Source organism: Neolamprologus multifasciatus, chromosome 20 (genome assembly GCF_963576455.1).
Source record: "Neolamprologus multifasciatus chromosome 20, fNeoMul1.2, whole genome shotgun sequence".
NCBI lineage: Eukaryota > Metazoa > Chordata > Actinopteri > Cichliformes > Cichlidae > Neolamprologus > Neolamprologus multifasciatus.
The window spans coordinates 32,270,773-32,293,838 of NC_140458.1; the positions used below are offsets into that span (position 1 = coordinate 32,270,773).

General features: G+C 40.3%; 1 protein-coding gene across 1 annotated transcript in view; it reads left to right on the forward strand.

Annotated features, from left to right (window-relative positions):
• Window positions 1-23,066, forward strand: part of kcnc4 (potassium voltage-gated channel, Shaw-related subfamily, member 4) — a 33,208-nt gene that overhangs the window by 4,064 nt on the left and 6,078 nt on the right. The window contains exons 2-3 of the mRNA XM_085145243.1: window positions 17,691-18,627; window positions 19,280-19,456. Of these exons, the coding sequence (XP_085001369.1) occupies window positions 17,691-18,627; window positions 19,280-19,456 (1,114 nt within the window). The remainder of the gene's footprint in view (window positions 1-17,690; window positions 18,628-19,279; window positions 19,457-23,066) is intronic.

The window sequence follows — 23,066 nt, forward strand, 5'->3', positions numbered from 1 at the left end:
GAACTTCACTGAGGGTGGGGGAGTCCTTTGGTATGCTTTTAGGTCTTTTGAGACAGTTATATATGAAAATGCTGTAGTGTTTTTGCTTTAGTCCAAGACAGACATCTACTAAGATTTTAGACATATACACTATTCAGCTATTTCACAGCAACTCAGTGCATTTAAGCATGAAAACATGGTAAAGATGACCTGCTTTTCCTACACAACCCTTTTTATGATTTACACAGAATGACATGAAAAAGACAGTCTATCCAGTCACTTCTCTGAGATGTTGTCAGAAGTCAAAGGAGAATAGCCAGATTACTTCAAGCTGATAGGAAGGCAACAGTAACTCAAATAAGCACTCCTTACAACCAAAGTAAGCAGAAAAGCGTATCTGAATGCAAGACTCATCAAACCTGAAGGCAGGTAGGCTACATCATCATCAGGTGCTACTCCTGTTAGCTATGAACAAGAAACTAAGGCTACAGTTCACACAGGATCACTAACATTGATGAATATAAAACAGAATATATGTTGCCTAATCTAGCAAGCCTTAATCTATACTGTGACATTTAGATGGTAGGTTCCAAATTTGGCATAAACAACATGAAAGCACGGGTCTCTCCTGCCTCAGGCTGCTTCTCGTGGTGTCCACAGCGTACCCATCGTCTGATGGCTGCTTCGAGCAAAGATAACACACCATGTCGCAAAGCTCAGATCATCTCAAACTGGTTTCTTGAACATGGCAATAAATTCACTGTACTCAAACGACCCCCGCAGTCACCAGATCTCAATCCAACAGTGCACCTTTGGGTTGTGGTAGAACAGGAAATTCACATCATGGATGTGCAGCAGACAAATGTGGAACAGCTGTGTGAAGCTGTCATGTCAATATGGACCAAAACCTCTGAGCAATGTTTCCAGGACCTTGTTTAAATCTATGCCACGAAGAATTAAAGCGATTCTGAAGGCAAAAAAGGCAGTCAAAGCAAAGTGTACATAATAATGGTCAGTTAGAGCTCGAGGTCTGTCTCTGTTAGATATCATACGAAGAAACAAAAAGAAATTGAAACAGACTGCAGTATTTGGAAGTTAGGAAGTGCAGGGATCTGTTAAAAAGTAAGATCTCTACATCAGTCAAAGCTGCAGAGCATATGAAAATCCACGAGTTAAACATTTTACGTTTTAAAAGACAACACACAAAAAGCTTCATGATGCCTCACTCTGAAAAAGCGATGCTAAGTACTGTGGATTTTTTAAGGACCTGAGCTCTTCAGGATCCAAACCTTTTACTGTGCTCTCCACACATTTGTTGTGCTGTTAATAGCTATAAAACATTACATATTTATGTATTGATCTGTACAAGAAATTCATTTTTTTCAAAAATGCATTTCAATAGATGAATTTTCTATGAGAGACTAAACATCTGTTTCAATCATGTGAATAACGTTTTTTTTCTCCCCTAAATATACGTTACGAAATTGTGGCAAAATACTGAAAATAGCAAAAATGCTGTTTCATGACAGGAATACAGAGCCGGTGAAGTGTTCCCACACATCCTATTCAAGGTTTGCACTCAAAAGGTGCTCAGAGGATGAGTGTTTAAAAGGCTGCAGAAGCATAGACCCGTGTACCGTAAATCACATCGTATTAATCAGTAGATGGACATCTGCTGTACTTACACTAGTGCTATAAAAAAGCTATAAAAAAAAGAGCTAATCATTTGTTAACATTTTTTTTTAAGAAACTTGACTGTGCTTTTGCCAACTTCATAATGCTAAGTGACATGTGAGTAAGGTTTTATGCAAAGATCTGCATAATATCAGTTAAAAAAAACAAACAAAAAACAGAGATCTCAGTTATTTATCAGATTTGGTTTATAAAAAAAAAGGTTCCCATCTTTCCACGGGGGGTATCATCCTGTTGTAAACATTTTGAAAGCATGCTATAGCTAATGGCTCAGCAACAAAAGCAGGATGCTTATTGAAGTAAACATGAAAGCAAGTATCGAGTATCATTTGCAAGAGTTTTTTTGGCAAAAGGCCAGGAGCTTTCATCGGGCAGAAAGAAAAATACATTCAGCTCAGGAAGGAGAGGGGCTCATGCTAACTCTAATTTCTATTTGTCTGTTTGTGCGGTTGAATAGTCTGTTCAAACACTCTCACAGCATTGCCGAAGAATAATGTTCCCGCTGCACGCCAGCGACACTACAAATAGTGTTTATTTTAGCTTCTCGTCCAGGTGGCATTCGCAGGCTGTCGCTGTTGAGGAGCCCACATCTCTGAGTCACAGCTGCCACTGCGTCGGTGTCGTCTGAAGATGACCTGCGCCGCGCCTGCCAGTTAATCACGTCTGTCTCTCACCGCTGAATAGCTGTAAATTAATCAATTAGGATTTGTGAAGTTTTGTGAAAGATCTACATGTGAAGCTTTCTGAAATATTGCAGAAGGGAGGCGGATAATGGAAATGGATAAGAATCTTTATCCATTTCCGTTCCAGCCACTTCACATATGTATGTTTACTCTGTGTGCATTCTGAGAGCATGCGTTCTGAAAGGATGTGGGGCTGCATTTTGAGGGACTCACATTACCTTTATGGCCTTTTTATTTCAGAGAGCCTCTAAGCTCATCTCAGGTAATGTGATTCCTTAAAACTGGAGGGAAGTTAATCTGTCCATCATGTAAGCCACATCCTCTTTGGGATCAACCAAGACTGGAGATGCAGCTCTTTTAAAGCGAGCACATGAGGCCACTATACTGCGAGTTCACAGAGTGCAGTCCCTTGGGAACATTTTATGCATCTCCAGTTTATGTTAGACCAAGAAAGAATTTCTCCTCAGGTTCTTCTCAGCTTCTGTTTTCAACTCGATTTACTGAAGAAAAGTAGCCACCTGTATGTTGGCTCTTTATGTTAGCACCATCAAAGACACCACGTGATCTTATAGGGCTGCCCCATTGAGCGTAGCAGCTTTGCTGTGTGTTTACTCTCAGGTCTAATTTTCAGAGTGTTTACACTCACATTAAAGTGGCTCCATAGCGTGGTGGATTACGCATCCGCTTGGCGAATGAAAGGTCACTGCTTCTATTCCAGCTGAAGACACAAATCATCTTTGCGGTTGCATCAGGAAAGGTGTAAAACTGCCAGATTAAACGTGTGGAGCTACTGTGGTAACAAGTAGTGACAAGGGAGCAGCTGAAAGTAGCTAATACTTATTCATATGTACATAAAATTGCAGATATTTTTTTTTTGCACTATTGAACTGTTGATCTGTTGGTTACATTGAATGTATGTGATGAACTTGTCCTAAAAAGTGAAGCCAGTGTGTTAAACATGCATTCTTTGTAATGGCTAGCATGGACAAAGTTCTCTGTTTGGGGGGAAAAACAAAAAAAAAATGATTGTGTTGAGGGTCAACGGTCAAACTGTCCCCATTTATGGGTTGTGCCACACTTTTCACAGTCCGATACAAGTCGGTCACCATTCAAACTATGACTCCAGAATGTGCTAGGTTTGTACTAGGCAGGTCTGACTGTGAAACTGCACGCTCTTTAAGATCTTGTGGTTGAAAGGGCATTAGTGGATGAGCGCGCAGTTCCAGGCACACAGATGACCCCTTGATTTTGAAACATGGTATGACCACGATTTTTAAAGTAGATTTCAGTCAGTGTGACTGAAAATGAGTGGCTGAGCCCAAAAACATGGCAGGAAAATCTTTACAGATGTTACGGTGGAAAACTGTTGTCCCATACAGTTATATAGGACCAGAAATCTTTTTGTAATCACAGCTATCATCATCTGTTGGTCTTCATATAGAATATAACTTGCGGCACTTCTGCATTGGCTTAATTTTTCTGAAGCCACATCCATGTTTTATACTGGCTATGGTACGGGCATTAGCTGATCAGTCCCGTCCTTGAATCTAAAAATGGTCATGTTCTCTTTTAAGAAAAGAAGAAGCCCCAAACAAACAACAACAGAGGCTAAAATCAGAATACACAAATCATTATGGGGTTTCATGGTGGCTATGTCCATCTTCTTTACATACTATAATACAATAACTATTAAACACATCACCAATTTTATAATTAAATACATTTAAAGGTGCCATTGACATGAAATTCTCACCAAAGGGATTCTAAGAATGGACCAAAATCGTACCTGAGAAATGCATGTGAGTTCCTCCATACAGGAAGCTGTCATCACCAGCAAAGGCTTGTAACAAAGTATTAAATACGTTTCAGTAAGCATGTTCAATACTTTTTCCCTGTATCATTTCTCATTATTACACATTAACTATGGGCATCCATGGATTCATTTCTTTGTATGTGTGGACTAGATAGTTGGTGAGATTTTCATGTCAGTGGCACCTTTAGAAATATATTAACTTAGAAATTTGGTGATGTTTTCAATACGTATTTTACCCACTGTATACAGGCTATGTTTGGGCCGTCATTTAGCCAGAAGCTCGTCCTAAATTGTTCAGTCTATCAGTTTAAAGTGGAATTAAACAAATAGGTTTAAATACTTTCAACAACCTCTAATAAATAACACATTTCTGTTGCTGTTTTTGGTGAAAGTACAGAAAATAGGTCGTGTTGATGTTATATTATTTCATCATTGTCTGTATCTGTATTAAAGATTGCTGATCTTCTCCACAGTCCATTGGGAGGTGAGTTGTCTCTGCTGATGAAAAAATATGGGTCTAAATGTGCTGCTGCCCACTTGGCTGCATAAATCAACCAACAGAGGGCAAAGCATAGACTTTATAAAATATGGATGTAGCCTCTGGGTTTGAAAAGTGAGGTCAGCATTAAAGTGCCTTAAACCTGCATTTTTTTCTCATTTCTTTTAGTGTTGAAACCATCCCGATGACTTCATAGCTTAAAGTCTTACATTATGGAATTTATTTTTCTGTGGTCCCCAATCAGTGTGCAGACAGTGAAAGGGTTTGTGTCCCTGTGTCACTGACAGTGTTGGTCAAGTTACTTGAAAAAAGTAATCAGTAACTAATTACTGATTACTTCCCCCAAAAAGTAATCCCGTTACTTATTTACTGATTACTTGTTTTCAAAAGTAGTTAATTACTTAGTTACTTAGTTACTTTTTAAAAACACGATTTACAACCTGAATAGGTGATAAAGTGATAGATCTTTCAGCCCAATTCTACTTTTTCTGCATAATCCATCATACAAAATGTAATCAAATGGAAAAGTCTCTTTTTAAAACTTGTTTTATTAGTTTTAATCTTTTAACTTTATGCATCAAGCAAAAATGTAATTATATGCAACATTCTCTGACTGGAAGAAATTTGTTTAACATTTAAACTTATTTTCTGCACATTCCAGCACATAAAATATATGTTTTTCTTTCAAATAGATGCAAGTAAAACACAGCAGAAAATAAATAAAGTCAAAGACTAGCGGTCCTTTTGCTCTATTTTCACCTGTAAAGCAGGAGTAGGGTAGGCAGAGGTTTCTGTGAGTTTCCCATTACGTCGTAGCTACTCGGTGCTTGCTCGGAAGTTTAGGGAGTTTTTTCGCTGTAAAAATAAGTTTTCTTCCCACGCACAACGGACACTAATGTTTTTGTCACTTTTTATGGAATCAAACTTAAAGTAAGGTCAGTACTTCCACGCTTTAAACGCTGCACGATCATACTCTCTCCCGCACTCATATGTTATCGATTGTTGATCTGCACACAGCTGTTTTGACGAACGTCGCACTCGCTTACGTCACTGTCATGAGACACTCTCGCAAAAAATCACGGTTTTAGTAACGCAGTAACGCAGCGTTCCTACGGGAAAGTAACGGTAATCTAATTACCGTTTTTGCAATAGTAATCCCTTACTTTACTCGTTACTTGAAAAAAGTAATCGGATTACAGTAAGGCGTTACAAGTAAGGCGTTACAAGTAAGGCGTTACAAGTAACGTGTTACAAGTAACGCGTTACAAGTAAGGCGTTACTTGTAACGCGTTACAAGTAAGGCGTTACAAGTAAGGCGTTACAAGTAACGTGTTACAAGTAACGCGTTACATCCATATTTTATAAAGTCTATGCTTTGCCCTCTGTTGGTTGATTTATGCAGCCAAGTGGGCAGCAGCACATTTAGACCCATATTTTTTCATCAGCAGAGACAACTCACCACAGTCAATGGACTGTGGAGAAGATCAGCAATCTTTAATACAGATACAGACAATGATGAAATAATATAACATCAACACGACCTATTTTCTGTACTTTCAACGCTTTACAAGTAACGCGTTACAAGTAAAGCGTTACAAGTAAAGCGTTACAAGTAAAGCGTTACAAGTAAAGCGTTACAAGTAACGCGTTACTGCCCATCTCTGGTCACTGACACACAGTTCTTTGCCTATGAACTTGCATCATGTCCCTCAGTTTAACTGTCAGTCGGTCGCTGGCTTGTGATGTCTGATTTCAAAAGAAATCTAAGATAACTAAAAAAAAGCTCAGCTGGAGGCTTCATAATAGGATTTTATATCCAGAGAGTCTCTATATCATGTATAAAGAGGCTCTGAGGAAACATCTCTTTGCAATCCTTTTTCTTTTTGTGACATGTGACAGTTAGACTTGACATCAGCATTAAGTTTAGACTAGCGCTTTCTTCCATAATGCAATATTTCATTAGTTCCAGGCTTGTTGACTATAATTAATTACCGCTGTGGTAATGGGCTACACGTTTTTAATCTGTGGTGAACAATTAAAGCTGTCTTTCCCACAGAAAAGAGCTTTGCATTTTTCTCCCACAGAGAGGCAAAAATCAATTAATATCAGTAAACCAAGCGACAGACTGATGTGGGATTCTTGAAGTCTGCTGCATTTTGAGTTTCCTGTTTGAATGACTGAATTTTGTCTCAGATATACATATAGATATATTTTTTTAATGAGTGACATTAAACTAGATTACATACCATGACTCAGTTTGTTTTAAAGCCCCCATGAGGAGACTGTTTTTGTGTTTTCATGCTATATAATTGAAACTATATTGATATTGAACTAACTATCGATCACATCACAGCTTGATGATCACAGCTTTGCACATTACTGGTTATGAAATGAGACCAGAGTTCGATGCACAGCTGACAAATAATAAAAGTGTGTTCTGAGTGAAACACTAAGCTTTCTGGGACCAGCTTTCACAATGCCAACACCTCTCTCCTGGCTGCTCTGTGAACTGAACACAGGATTTGATTTTTTGCACATCATCAAAGCAGCACAGCCTTGTTAAGGAGCCTTTCTAACAGCCACCGGTCTCAGTGAAAGAGGTATAATCCTGTGTGATTATACTGGTTGTTTACTCTGCTCAGTTCTCAGCTGTTTGCTGAAAACAGTTCAGTGTCTGGGATGCCTGCACACAGTTTGTTTTGCAGACAAATAAATAAATAAATACATAAATAAATAAATAAATATGCATTACTGAAAATATATTTCAGTATATTTTTTATTTCATTTATTGATGCAGATTTTTTTTTATTTTTAAAAGCCGCATTGATATAATACTTTTAACTTAATGCATCTGCACATTTCATACATCTGCCAAAGGCTCCTTTTCACTGGCTGCTATTAGAGGACACTTGAAAGGGTTTGATTGATTATTTTCATGCATTCTGACATTTGAAAGGATTGACTTTGCACTATTTTTTTGAAATCCCGACATCAAATATATGTGCAGGTTTTTTTTCTTTTTTAATTTCAGCTGTCAGGAATGACTTCAGTCAATATTTTAAGATACGAACAGGATTGTCTTTGCTCAAAGGTCAGTGCCAGAGCTTTCAACCACATCCCATATTCTTCAGCTGGCTGGAGATGTAGTGTGTCGGTGGTTGTAAATAGAAGGAAGGCGTTTGGTGGAGTATTTGGCATCAGATGTGCAACTGATGCTATCCACATGTTTCGAGTGTTCACAGAGTAGGTGCTGGCTGTTTGTGACTTGTTGCTAGATGTTACAACACTGGTTGATTTTGTCCATGCAGATCTCTCCACCTCCTTATTAAGTATATTCTGTTTTGTGGAGGAGGCACCGTGTCACTGATCTTATCTTGTGTCCCTGCTAACACACCCTGATCAGAAATGAATGGTAGTTAAAACTGAAGGTGACGTAATGCCCCTTTTAATTGATTTGGAAATAAATGTTAGAACTGCTCCTTAGATCTCCTTAAAAATTTGTTCTCATTTTATGCATGCTCTCTACCAGCTTGTCAAATATTTCTGGTTCCATGAATCTATTAATTATAAATATCTGGTAATGAATCACTCCTTTCCAGATAGCCGGGAGAGGAGTGGAGATTAATTCATTCACGTCCCGGCTTGCAGACGTGAACAAGTGTGACACGAATTCTAAGAAAACCTCGGTAGTAGCTGCTGTCATTGCCTTTGGAGCTGCTGATTGTTCAGAAGGCTCATTGTTTTGGTTTCTGCATATAGCCTGTCCATATTAGTAACAGAGTGTAATGTTCAACAGCTGGAGGTGATGCTTGTGATAGGATTCTCCAGCTGCTGTGCACTTATGCACAGCCTGCTGCCTGTTGTGTGTCACGTTATGGCTCCTTGTTCTGCTTTTCCCAGCTGGGACCGGGCTGCTGTCCCCTCTGGCGACCTCTGCTCTGTCTGGACGCTCACGCATAGTGACCTTGGATTGTCTTTTTGGCACCTGCAGTATTAAAAGGTTGACCATTGGACTGAACAACATTTTTATCCTCTTGTCCCCTCTCCCATAATTTGGCATTTTGGTTGTCTAAAGTTTACAAAAGTCAACAAATGTCACTTATGAGAAAGGTGGCTGAAAAGATGATATGCATGCATCTATACCCGTGTCAGTGGTAGTTTTTTTACACTCAGGTGTAAAAAGAGAACCACATAAAAAAAAAACACACAAAACAAATTAATTTCCATTTAAACGTCGACTCCATCCAATCCAGGTTTGGGCATCCTCAGCATCCTCTTTGCCCCATATTTAGATTGTTGATATCGGGTTATGTATTAAATAACCTCAAATGTGTCTCTCTACTCCGTTGCTGTCGACTACTTAATATTTTCCCCATATCATTAAATGAACGAGTGGTCAATCCACAAATCATTATCAGCTCTGCAGTTCTCAGATCTACCAAGCTGTGCTGTAAAAAAGATAAATAGTAGAGATAATAAATATCTATTGTATATATCAGCCTAGAAACAAACAGTTGATCAAGTGGCAACCCAGAGCACAAGCCAAAGACAGAAGGTCTCCATTTGATTCAAAACATGTCTCCAAATGAATGTGACGTTCTCTGTGCCTGCTGCATGTGTCTTTACAAATCACTGTTCTGCATCAACTATACAAAGCGATGATATAGTATTCAATGTTTTTTGGCTTGTTTAGTTAAAATGAATAAAATAATAAAAAATAAAATAAATGTCTCAAATGATGTCAAGCAATCTCAGCAGGAGACAAAGAAAAAATCCCATCCATCCATGGCTGGGTTGGACAGCAGCATAAGCAGAGAAGCCAAGACCTTCCTCTCCCTAGCCACCTCATGTAGCTCATGTGGGGAAACACCAAGGCAACCCCAGGCCAACAGAGGCACATCATCTCTCGAGTGTGTCTTGGGACCTCAACCCAGTAAGACATGTCTGGAACACCTCGTCCAGCAAACATCCTAATAAGATGCCTGAACCACCTCAGCTGGCTCCTTTTGATGTGGAATAGTAGTGGCTCTGCTCCCAAATGACTCAACGTCTCATCTGATCTCTAAAGCTGAGCCCAGACAAACTTTGGAGAAAGCTTGTATCTGCAGTCTCCTCTCAGTCGTTAGCCAGAGCTCATGACCATACGAGGGTATGGCTGCAGATTAATAAAAACAAACCTCAAACTGAATTAATGTAGCAACATAAAGTCACACTTTTCGATTCTTACTTTTTTCCTACAAGTTTTGACTATAAAGTAAAAGTTGCATGTATGAAAATAGTAATATGTGGCATCAGAAGTTTACTTTATATAAGTATACCCAGTTATTACAAATAGAATATATCACTATAAATGTTATCGATACATTAATATATCAACAACAACAATTGAAGTGTCCGTTTATTCTTGCAGTTGGTTGAAAAGGCTCTAACTGTCACTAACCATTGGAGCTTTGAGTACGATCGTACGGCCTTGATCAGCAGACGGCAGCAGCTCAGCTGTCATCAGATTGCAGTCATTACCAGTTACATCCCTGGTCTGAACAGTGGTATAAGGACAGTGTCAGAGGTGAAATGTCAGGAAAAGTCATCAGAAATTGCAGCATTTCTGCTCATACAAATAGCAGAAACAAGCAGAATCACACAGAAACACTTAAGCACAAATATGTTTAAAATTGAGCAAAAGTACCACGAATAGATGTAATTTATCCCCATTATGGCAAAACAAGAAGCAGGTAATGGAAGTATTTCAGACAGGCCAGAAATAACTGGGAAAGATTCAAAATTTACAAATAACTATTAAGCTACTTAAATATTGTCTCGATCTCAGCTTTCGTGGCTCAAGAGTTGGGAGTTCGTCTTGTAATCGGAAGGTTGCCGGTTCGAGCCCCGGCTTGGACAGTCTCGGTCGTTGTGTCCTTGGGCAAGACACTTCACCCGTTGCCTACTGGTGGTGGTCAGAGGGCCCGGTGGCGCCAGTGTCCGGCAGCCTCGCCTCTGTCAGTGCGCCCCAGGGTGGCTGTGGCTACTGTAGCTTGCCATCACCAGTGTGTGAATGACTGGATGACTGGATATGTAAAGCGCTTTGGGGTCCTTATGGACTAGTAAAGCGCTATATAAATACAGGCCATTTACCATTTACTTTCAACCCCAGCAAGATTATAGAAGCTGAAAAATAAAAAGCTCTGGCATACAGCTCGCTTGGCCTCACAGTGCTTTGGCTGTAAAGAGTCCTTATGGCAATCACTCCAACAAGGTGACTGTGTTGCGTTGAGTATCTGTTACTGGACTACAAACGTGATGTCATGTCAGCTCTTAAATAAACTATACACATACATTTAAATACTGGAAGCTTTACTCACTGAGATAAACAGTCACCTACATGCATAGAAATAACAAATATCACATCGTAGACTTCACTTTAACCCCAGGTGAATGGGCCATGATGCACATGCACAGAGCTGTAAAGTCAGGCTGTGTCATGTGATTGCGCTCTTTACACTGAGTATTTTATGAGACGAGTAGCTGTCACTGCGTGTGTCAGACCCCCTGAGATTCTTCCCTGTAGAGGTGCTTCTGGCTGCAGTACCCAGCTCTGTTTAGTTGTGGGATAAACTGTTTGGCATTTGAATAAACTGACTGCTGTCAGACCCTTTTAAGCTCATCACAAGCTCCTGAACAACCACAGGACTCAAAGTGACTGCTGATCTGTTGTTATACCACAGGAGCACCTTCTGTTTGGTTAGGTTTTTTTTTCAAAGCCAAAAGTCTCTTCAAAAGTCATTTCCTCAGCTGTAAGAAAAATGTTTATTTATACTCCATCCATCCATCCATCTTAATCCGCTTTATCCGGGGCCAAGTCGCGGGGGGCAGCAGCCTAAGCAGAGAAGCCCAGACCTCCCTCTCCCCAGCCACCTCCTCCAGCTTATCCGGGGGAACACCAAGGTGTTCCCAGGCCAGATATAATCTCTCCAGCGTGTCCTGGGTCTGCCCCGGGGCCTCCTCCCGGTGGGACATGCCCGGAACACACCCCAGGAGGCGCCCAGGAAGAATCCTTGTCAGATGCCCAAACCACCTCAGCTGGCTCCTTTCGATGTGGAGGAGCAGCGGCTCTACTCTGAGCCCCTCCCGGATGGCCAGCCACCCTTCGGAGGAAGCTCATTTCTGCCGCTTGTATCCGCGATCTCGTTCTTTCGGTCACTACCCACAGCTCGTGGCCACAGGTGAGGGTAGGGACGTAGATCGACCGGTAAATTGAGAGCTTCGCTTTTACACTCAGCTCTCTCTCCACCACGACGGACCGGTACAGCGTCCGCATCACTGCAGCCGCTGCACCAATCCGCCTGTCGATCTCCGGCTCCCTTCTCCCATCACTCGCGAACAACACCCCGAGATACTTGAACTCCTCCACTTGGGGCAGGAACTCGTCCCCGACCCGGAGTGGGCACTCCACCCTTTTCCGGCTGAGAGCCATGGCCTCAGATTTGGAGGTGCTGATCCTCATTCCCGCTGCTTCACACTCGGCTGCGAGCTTCCAGTGCGAGCTTTATTTATACTCACCAGAATAATTAATGGTACTTGGAAAAAATAGATTATCAGTAGATGTGTGCAGCCAACATTTGGATCTGACTAATGATGAAACATTATCTTATTTTAAAACCCTGTTGCAAGTGAGGATAAATAAGGAGGAATAATTTTTCCCCGTTTTCAACAGGTTCAGGAATGGCACCAACAAGATGTATTAACGCTTCTGGGACATCTGAATATTTCTGTGCTTTAACGTGAATTTAGAGTCACACAAAATGAAACTACCTCCACACTTAAAAGCGTGATGATTGGTGTTAATGATGGAGTTTCACTGTGGTGATTAGTTTGTACCTGCAGTTTGACACGTACAGATTTTAAATTCTACTGCTGGGTAGAAGATGTCTTTGGTAACACTGTGCGGCATGAAAATGTGCATAAAGGAACAAATTTCAGAACTCAGGAATGACCTGATACAGCAGCTGATGTGTGATGTGTGTTTTCTACCCTCAGATTAAATAAAGAATAGCATCTAGAATCTATTTATATCTATAGATAGATATCACAAAAGATTAATTAGCATGGAAGTAATGAATATGTAGTTAAGTCTGTCGGCTTCTTATTTTGAGAAGAGCTTTTCACATTATATATTCTGGGTCTTTCGGTGAGGGAAGAGACGTAGATGTAGTTTTAAGAATTTATAACCAGGTAATTGAACTTTTATGAAACCATCAGACAGCAGCTATTATTCAAAGCAGATCCTTCCAACAGATCTTGAAAGGATCTTTAAATGTTCACTGTCACAAGCCTGTCTTTAGTCAGTTAGATATTTTCTGTACAACCTGGTGGAAATTCTGCGTAGTTTGTTCCATTATGACTTCCACAGCTGCTTGGGAGAGTGCAGCCTCTTTCCTCATTACAAATAATGGTCTTCTACTCCTCACTCAATTATACTAACAATGTGTCATTAAAGGTTTTTGTGAAATGACAAAGTATTGAATGTTGAGGATGGATGGATGGATGAAGGGAAGGGAATTAACATAGGAGGAGGAAGTTGTTGGAGTTAATGGGAGGAGGAGGCTCAATATGGGGGCAGGTGTTGTGTCACCTGAGCTGATTACGGCCCCCAGAGAGTACCTGGAAAAAGAAAGAGAAGAGAGGGATGCCCATGATTGAATAAGAGGAGATGAGAGGAGGGAAGAAAGGATGAATAGATGGGAATAGAGAGCAATGAGATAAGGTAATGGTTTGGAAGCCCTGTTACTCTCGTTTACTTAAAGTTAGATCGATTGGATATTATCAACACGTTCTCACTCCCAAAGCGTAACATTTTACGCTAGGTGACAAATCGTCAACATATTACGTTTTCGGCTACCCACCACGTTCCTAAATGACGACCTTGGAAAAATGAGGAAATATGAGAACCGTGTGGACTCAATCTACACATGTTCACTCTTTTTCTTCAAATCGCTTAGAAACACGCTATTTAACATCATTAAAGTCCTGGTTAAGATCAGGAAAAAGGTTATGGTTAGGGCTAGGGATAAGGTTAGGTTTAGGGCTGGAATACAGGGCTGGAACGTCTATTACCGCGGGAGTGTCATTGCACTGGATTTCAGCCATAACCCGCCGCGTACCATAAGAACGCCGAAGGTCTCCTTTTGCGTTCCTCAGGAACGCCGCGGGAAGTGACAAAACGTCTGCGTGTTACGCCTCGGGAGTGAGAACGGGTTGATATTATTCAGTTTGGTATTCTGCTGTATTTAGGTAGAGTTATTGTACAGCAGCTTGTGTAAATGTGTAATTACAAAGCATAGATCTTGTGCAAGTTTTCTACCCCCCACTAAAGAAACTGGAGTAAGCTCTGTTGCCTTTCCATTATGCAAAGCTAACTTTGTATTCAGGCGGGAAGCCAGGGTTTCAATTTGGTTGAGCTACCACAAACACCACCACTCCAACATCCTCTTGATATAATTCACTGCTGACAGATGAAAGGAGATGACTAGTGAGAGCCTTTTATGAGACATTCAAACAAACTAGCAGCATCTGAAAAGCTACTTTTAGCTCCGGCAAATGTATAGCTATCGGGGTATTTTTTTTTAGCTTTATCATATAATTATGGTGTTGGTATCAAAAATTATTAGGCCTTTTTATCTTGACACTTATACCTATAATCAGTTCTTGCGCTGTTGTCCTATAACAGGTTTCGTCTGGTGTTTACTCGGAGCTCCACCTTTCAGGGTTAACATTTGAGACCCTCATACAGCACGTGAAGAGGGACTGGGACAATGGGAAGTCCAGAGGGGGTTGATGAAATGCTGGCACCATGTTTTATTAATTGAGCCTGGAAAATGAGGTGCTGTAAAAGTGGAAGAGAAGCTTAATTATTTGGTGCCGGCTTTAAATCTGGCCCTTGTCTGCAAAAGCTTTCTAATAGGAAAGCACTGAAGAGACGACACATTGAAAATATATTTTATATGAGTATGCATGTCTGTGAGCTAGATACAATGAATGGAGATAAATTAGCGCTTAATTAATGTCCTCTAGAAATTAAAAGCTTTTATTATTGGAGTCTATGTTGACATGGTTACACCCCTTAGTTTCAGTCACTAAAAGAAAATAATTGTTAAACATCATTTTTGTCTCATTGCGATCTGCGATGTGACTCTCACATAATGAGCACTGTTAGTGCTGATGATGTTTGGGGAAAACGTGCCTGCAGAGCAGGAGATCCTCCTGGGGCGCAGTTTTGCTTTTACCGCCTTCCCAATAGTCCTGTGCCTCAGGCGTCATCTTCCCAGGGGATCAAAGCAGTGAGCACCTCAGTGTTCTACAGGGACAAATATAAAGGTTTTAGTGGTTACAAGCTACACAATGTGTTATGCATGTTGATTTATCTATTTAGGGTTTGTTTTTTTTAAGTGTGCAGTATCAAGTTTACTCCAACTCCATCAGATGTCCACTTCTTATTGTTTTAGTCTAATTCCACTGTGAATTAATGTCCCCATTGAGCCTTTCAGTGCAGTATTTGTTCTTTTCCACATGTGATTTAGCTGACTCATATGTGAGATTCCCTCAAGGGAGAAAAAATGGCAAAGTGCATGCGAGTTCCAGTTACATATTTATCCAGCTGGAAGGTTAGAAAGGCTGGAGAGGCACCACAATTTACCCAGGTATCAGTAAACAATAAAGACATATCATGTATGAGTAAGCACACAGCGTTAACACAAACATAGACGCGCACAGCCATTGTGCTGGGCCAGGTGAATGCTGTTGTTCATTTTGCCTGTCAGCAACCATAAAAGCTATTTGACCCTATTTTTCACATAAGGGAGGGCTTGCATGCAGAACACATGCTCTAAAACACGTGTGGAGGCTGTAAAGCGTTCAGCTTTCTCTCCTCTCAGTTTTGCATCAGGACACTCTGCTTGTTTTTCCCTTTCTGTTTCCTTTGTGAGTCATAGAGTGATTTGTGTTGTAAAAAATAAATAAATAAAATGATATGTTAAAGACTGTTCATATTATTTTTGCAGGTAGTGGTGTTGTTACTGTATTATCGCCCCCTGCTGTTTGTGCCCGTCTCAGCCAGCGTTATTAGAATCACGTCTTCTGTCAGCATGGTTCAGTCTATGCGTTCATGGAAAGTAATTGGTGTTAAATTGGTCTGTTTTCTCTGAGAACATTGTCCTCGCTCTCCCACAGACAAAGAGCATTTTCAAATAAGCATAAAGAAAATGCCACCTCTGAACCATTATTTCCTGACAGGTAAATAGCATGCCCTGAGGAGGCAAAGTGGTAGAATAATGAGTCTGATGTTTCTGAGGGAGGGTTTCACTTGGACTGGATGACTAACTGTGAGCTTTTATTTTTTGAGCTTAACTATTCATAACATGTGCTCAGTGTTGGGAAGGTTACTTTTAAAATGTATTCCATTACAGAATACAGAATACATGCCCCAAAATGTATTCTGTAACGTATTCTGAATACTTTGGATTACTTAATATATTATCATGCTGTTTAGAACTACATGAATGTACTATTGCTGTGATTTATTACTGTTACTGAAGGTCCGCGGCTCCGAACCGTAGTAAAGGGACCTCTGGCTAATATGGTGGGTTCTGTGTCGGCTCGTAGCCGAAAACTAGCTTTACTTTGTTGTCTGGGTCAACTTTGCTAGCGAGAGACAGAGAGAGGCGTTGAAAGGCTGCTCCAACGGAACTTATTGTTTTTGGAGGAAAACACGAACACGGTGTACAGTCGAGTCTTAATAGCTTACTTACAACTGGGCTCGTCAGGCACTCTTCTTGGCTTAACAGGTATGGCAGTCCATTCTCCCTGCAGCACGGACTACACTGCCTATGATGCTACATTCTTTAGAGCTATGCCGGTAGCATTCTGCCTATTAGCTTAGCACAACAACAACAAAAAGGCCTCTCTCACCCAGGAAACACGCAGAGAGAGAGCGTCACCCTGTAACCATGGCAACCCTAACGCTGCCGCCTGGAACTACAGAACGTAGCTGTCAAACAAAACCCAAACAGTCCTGACCCGCCACAATATGAAACAGGGAAGTACCGCCGTGTAATCCATTTATTTAAACAAAGTAACTGTATTCTAAATACCACCTTTTTAAACGGTAACTGTAACGGAATACAGTTACTCATATTTTGTATTGTAAATACGTAACGGCGGTACATGTATTCCGTTACTTCCCAACACTGCATGTGCTTGCATTTGGTTCAAAAAATACTTGTAAGTAATTATCAAAGCACATGCCAGCAAGCCATACGTGAACTCATTAGGACCTTTGCTTTCACATATCTCAGTTACACAGATGATTAGTGGATGATTGTGAATGTTTTGGATTCGGGTTTAGTTTACTTGGCAAAATTTTACATGGAGACATGTTTAAAAAATTGCGTTTGTTAAATGTGGGAAATTGTTTGAGTATAAATGTTAACTTTATTAATTCACAGCTATCTTGCTGCTGCATTAGTCAAGCTACTGGACAAATATTCCTCTGGAAATGATTCCAGATATAATTTGGTTGTTAGTATGTGTCATATTGCTTTTTTCTTTATTTTTTTCCTGCTTTTTTGCATTCAGTCAGTATAGTTGGGGATACTGAGGGCTCATTTTTATCCTCCTATGTGAAACCGCTTCACAGGCAATGATCAGTCACAACAAACTTAAATCATTAAGTTTTCCAGTGATACATAAATACAGTGTTTGCATACTGTCAGTCAACTGACGCTCATTACCTCCCCCAGTAATAAAATCCTTCAACACACGAGAGTTGATTGGCACATCCTTTTTTTTTAAACTTTGAAGTTTGAAGATAAAAGAGGTCTTATTATATATCGTGTTAATTGAAAACTCGTTTCTAGCACGGACACATCATGCAGACGGTGGTTTGAGCTTTAGAAACCCTATACTGGCTGTTCACTAATTGTGGGTTGACATAACATTGTATTGATTAACAGTCATTATCTTTCTCCTCCAGGGAGTTGCACTTGCCTCTCTCTTCTTCATCCTGGTGTCGATCACCACATTCTGCCTGGAGACCCACGATGCCTTCTACGAAGTGCAAAACTGGACGGAGCATGTTGTACAGGGCAACATGACAAAGAACATCACAAGGAACGAAATAGTGACCAACCCAATCCTCTTCACCGTGGAGGGCATCTGTGTAGTCTGGTTCACGTTTGAATTTCTGGTGCGCATAATATCCTGCCCAGACAAAGTAGTGTTCATCAGAAACATGCTCAACATCATTGACTTTGTGGCCATTCTACCATTCTACCTGGAGTTGGCTCTGAAAAGTCTGTCATCCAAAGCTGCCAATGACGTGCTAAACTTCCTCCGTGTGGTCCGGTTTGTTCGAATCCTCCGGATTTTCAAGCTGACGCGCCACTTTGTAGGCCTGCGTGTCCTGGGTCACACGTTGAGGGCTAGCGTCAATGAATTCCTCTTGCTTATTATCTTCTTGGCGCTAGGTGTGCTAATCTTTGCCACCATGATTTACTATGCTGAGCGTATTGGAATCCAGCCTAATGACCCCACAGGCTGCAATCACACACACTTCAAGAATATCCCCATCAGCTTTTGGTGGGCAGTGGTCACTATGACCACACTGGGCTATGGAGACATGTATCCACAGACGTGGCTCGGCATGATGGTAGGGGCGCTTTGTGCACTGGCTGGGGTGCTGACCATTGCTATGCCGGTTCCCGTCATCGTCAATAACTTTGGGATGTACTACTCGCTGGCTATGGCAAAACAGAAGCTGCCAAAAAAGAAGAAGAAGCACAACCCAAACCCTGATGCTCCAACTGACTCAGCCTCGTTTGGGAAGTCAGAAACAAACTCGCACAGAGACAGTACTCAGAGTGACACGTGTCCACTGGCTCCTGAGGAGAACATCAGTAGGAACCGCTCAGGTGAGGCTACAGTACAATTTTTAAACTCTCTAAAATGTCAGAGGTATGTTTTCTCACTAACCATTTGTTGTGGCTACCATGCATGTGACGGTGTTTCACGTGCTCAGGTTTTCTGGGGCAGTTTTGTTTTTGAAGCACACACTATTTAACCTTAAGCAGTAACATGGTTTCACTGGAGATGCTTCCTGACAAATGTTCTCTTTGTGCCCTCACTAAGAGTAGTGGGGGCAAAAAAGTGTTTCAGTCTAGAGAGATTATTTTATTACTTAAAATTGTTCTTGGCAGCACCAAAAAACCCCATCCATTCACTTGCAGTAGGTTGGAGGACAAACTTATGCATCATGTGTGAACCATGAAAACTGACCTTTTAATCTTAAGTTGCACTGTAGTAGTAGTACAAAGAGCTATCGTGTTTCAAGTCTTGTACTTTGTAGGTTTTGTAGAGTTTGCTTGACAGATGAACTGCACTTAGTCTCAATGACAGCAACGTACCGGGATTAAATTACCTCTGCTAGCATCTGAGTCAAATTGGATTTCATCACAGAAAAATACCAGTTTTGTGCAATATACCTCTGTCTGCCTTTGTGTGGGCCCTCGGGTCTGTATCAACTTTGCCATTTATGTTGGCATGTATTTTTGTCTTCCTGTCCAGACTCCAAACAGAACGGGGATGCAAATGTGGCCCTTTCAGATGAGGAAGGCTGTAGTTTGACCCAGCCGCTGTCCCCCAGCGAAAAGTGGACATTGCGGTGTTCCCGAGGCCGAGACAAGAATAAGAAAGAGGGCACCTGCTTCCTCCTAACCTCAGAGAACCCCAGCGTTCAAACTGGTGAGTACATGCTGCATTTGAGCCAGATATGAAGCTCCAAGTTTAGCATTTTGGCTGTCACTACCTTGTTGATTTGAAAAAATAAGTGCGGGTTGGATATGACTGACAAGCTGAGGGATGCTGCATACTCACACAGAAATAACTTCTATCTGTCAGTATCTGTTTTACTCTAAATTGGACCCCTGTTGCCATATTCAAGATATGTTAAAGCATCAACTGACAAAGTAAAGTTGTTGGAAAAGTGTTAACTGGGGTAAAAAAAAAAATCAAAAGAAAAGTAGGATCATTTTCACAAACAATTCCACTTTCCTTTGCAATGACTAGCATTACCCCTTGCTGGCTTTAGCCTTAACTTCACTTATGGAGTACATGCATGTATATTTTTCTACACAGTTTATTCTAAAATATGGAGACAATTGACTATTTTCAACATCGTCATGCTAAAATTTTAACAATACCAATTTTTTGCATCCATACGTAACTCCTGGTTTTATGCTAATATGTAAAATTATGACCTTATATGTTAAAATTAAACCTTATATTATAAATTAGCTATGATAGTAAGTATAATTACTAAAGATCAAAGAGTTTAAATATGCAAGAGGCAACGAGGGAAGGGGAAACAGGTGGGGAACTAAACACAGCTGAAGCTATTTAAAGATAATGAGACAATGGAAGTCAAGCAGGAACAAAACACAACAACAAGAACACAACAGCAACCAAAATAAGTAACAAATGGGAAACGCCTGACATAGAGAGGCTTAACAACAAGATATGAGGGGACATGGGGCAGGAATTAAAGTTAAACTGTAACCATGCCGACAAACAGAAACTAGATTGCAAAATAAAGCAAAAATAATAGTAAGAAACCGAAAGACTGGATTGAACAACTAATCTTGAATCATGTAGGAAACATGTGCTAAACAAAGACTGTACAAAACAGAAATTCAAAGCTCAGGAAACAGCCCAGGATCCATGACATACAGGGGGGGAAAAAGAGGAGCAATGTTTTCTTTTTTCTTTTATAAAATATTTAGCCCTGAGGGGAACATGAATATCTTTACCATTTTTTTGGGAAAGATGTTGTACAGTTGTGGGATGAATGTTTTTGTCTCACCTGAAGTGTGAGTTTGATTGACAGAGTGATTGACAGATAATGCCATCACAGTTTCCTGCTGCTAGCAAGGCTAAGATGCTAAGATGCTTTCAGTGGTGCTTATAAGCTATTCTAAACTTCATACCTACAGTACATGGAGTGTGCATTGCGTGCAAGATATGAATACCTGTAAAAAATTACACACAAAAACACAAATGTTTAAGAAATGTAAAACATCAGTAGTTACTTGTAGCAAAGTTTCAATAATCATCATAAATTGTGCTTTTAGTTGATCTAACAAAAAGAACAGAGAGATGAACAGCACAACGAATGTTTCACAGGACCCTTCAAACACCTGTCTTTCACCTCTAAGGGAGTAAATCCTGTTTTAACCATTATTTACCACTCAGATCAATAGAAAATCAATTGAGCTCTAATTGCATCATCAATCTCTCTGTGTGCACGGTTAGTCCTCAGGTTAGGATTAGTGCACAAGTGTTCGCAAGGTACCAAGCCTAGCATGTGAGGAAAAAATGATACAGTTAAAGACACAAGATGAAAATCTTGAATTGTTTATTTATTTATTTATTGACTTCTAGATCACATCAGCACACATAACCGTGTAAGCTACACATTTGAATGCAGCGCTATTATTCTTAAACAGAAGATGGGGGGTGAGGGTGAGACAAAGTTGCTGTAATTCTGCTGTCACCCTGCCATCTCTGTCTGCTTAAATGACCGCTGCATCTCATGAGCTTTCCAAACTACCCAAAAGCCTCTTATGAGAAGAGGCTCTATATTTGGCAGCCGTGGATTGATTCCTGACACCCTGAGCACTATCCAGTCAACATCCTGACAATTGTGTGCAAACAGTCCAACATTGCTGAAGGTGTTTTGCTGAAACCCTGCACTTTGCTGAGGTTTATTTCACTACCAGGGTTTATCATAACTGGGGCACTTATGGTAGCTTTTCTCCTAGGAGAGTACACCCCATGTATTTTTTTAACAGCTCATTATACAGAAATGTTCCTGAATAACTTGTCAGTGCCTGAAGATGTTGATGTAAATTGGTGCTAGTTATAATGGCATGCACAATTAAATCTGTCCTAAACGAGAAGAAGTGATGTTTGTGGACAGGTTTACTCAGGGGACGAAGTAATCTGTCACTATATAAATGTACAGCCTCACAAACACAATGAAAATGACACAAATGGGGTGAAACTGTCCGACCTCGGTTTCATACTGAGCTTTCTAATAATGGAAAATTGTCTGGTCAGCTCATGAGGTCACCATGTAAGCGCTATTCTGGTCACAGAGACAAAAACAATAGGAAGCTGAGAAAAGCCAGAACACCTTAATACAAATCTGTGTGTGAGAGAGAGGAGGGGAGGGGGGGTTAATTCAATTCTTAGCCTGGTATCTGGTGAGTATGTACATAATGATATCCCAGTCTGTTACAGTGGATTATGTCACACGTACACAACACATTTTAGTGCACATTATCTGCAAGAAGTGCTCAGTGTTTAGTGCTCAGTGCAGAATTAAAAATAAAAAAACTCATTTGTTAGCCAACATTTGAAAGTCGCTTTTTAAAGCTATGTGGTAAAGGGAGATGGTTTTGGTGAATTACAGGGTTACAGGATATAAAGGTACATCTAATATTTCACTAGGGCAGTGTGGCTGTAATTAGAGGAATAGATAGATGGATGCAGGCCTGAAGATGCCTGGATGGTTATCAGGAACAGGACAAAAAGACAGCGCTGTTGCAGCGACTAAGGTCATCACAGGGATTCAAAAGCACATTGTATTTGTGTATTTGTGATGAGATAACCACCCGTTTGTGTGCATAATAGTGTAGCAAACAGTTCAAGTGCTGCAAGAGGAAGTGGCAGGAAGCTATATAGATGAGAAGAGGAAGGTTTTCCAAGCTCAAGCGAGCCGCCATATTCCCAAGTGATTCCTCAGATATGATTCCCACTAATAGGTTTCCATTAACAACACGGATGGTCACAGTGAAACATCTGGCTCCCATGTGAAGTTCAAACAAAAGTATTGTTTTTGTCTGTGAAATAGAGTTAAAATATTAACTGATTTGTTGGTTGTTGAAAATAAAGATTTTAATAGTCAAGAATAGGGATGCAACGATACCAATTTTTTCAAACCGATACGATACCGATACTTGGATCTGAGTACTTGCCGATACAGAGTACAAAAAACGATACTTCTACCACACACACACACACACACACACAAATGCAATGAATTGGAAGACAGGTTTTATTATATTCCCTGCCGATAAAAAATAAAATCTTAATAAAAATGACCACAAAAAAATTTCAAGTGAAAAATAAGCACTTCTGTTAAATTATTGCAGAGTCTCCTCATTGTAATTTTACAAAATATCACTGAACTATTGGCACTGTCTCGAGCTTTCAGAATAATAAATAAACACTTCTGTTTGGAATAAAATAAATACATACATAAATAAATAATTATTATTAAATAAATAATAAA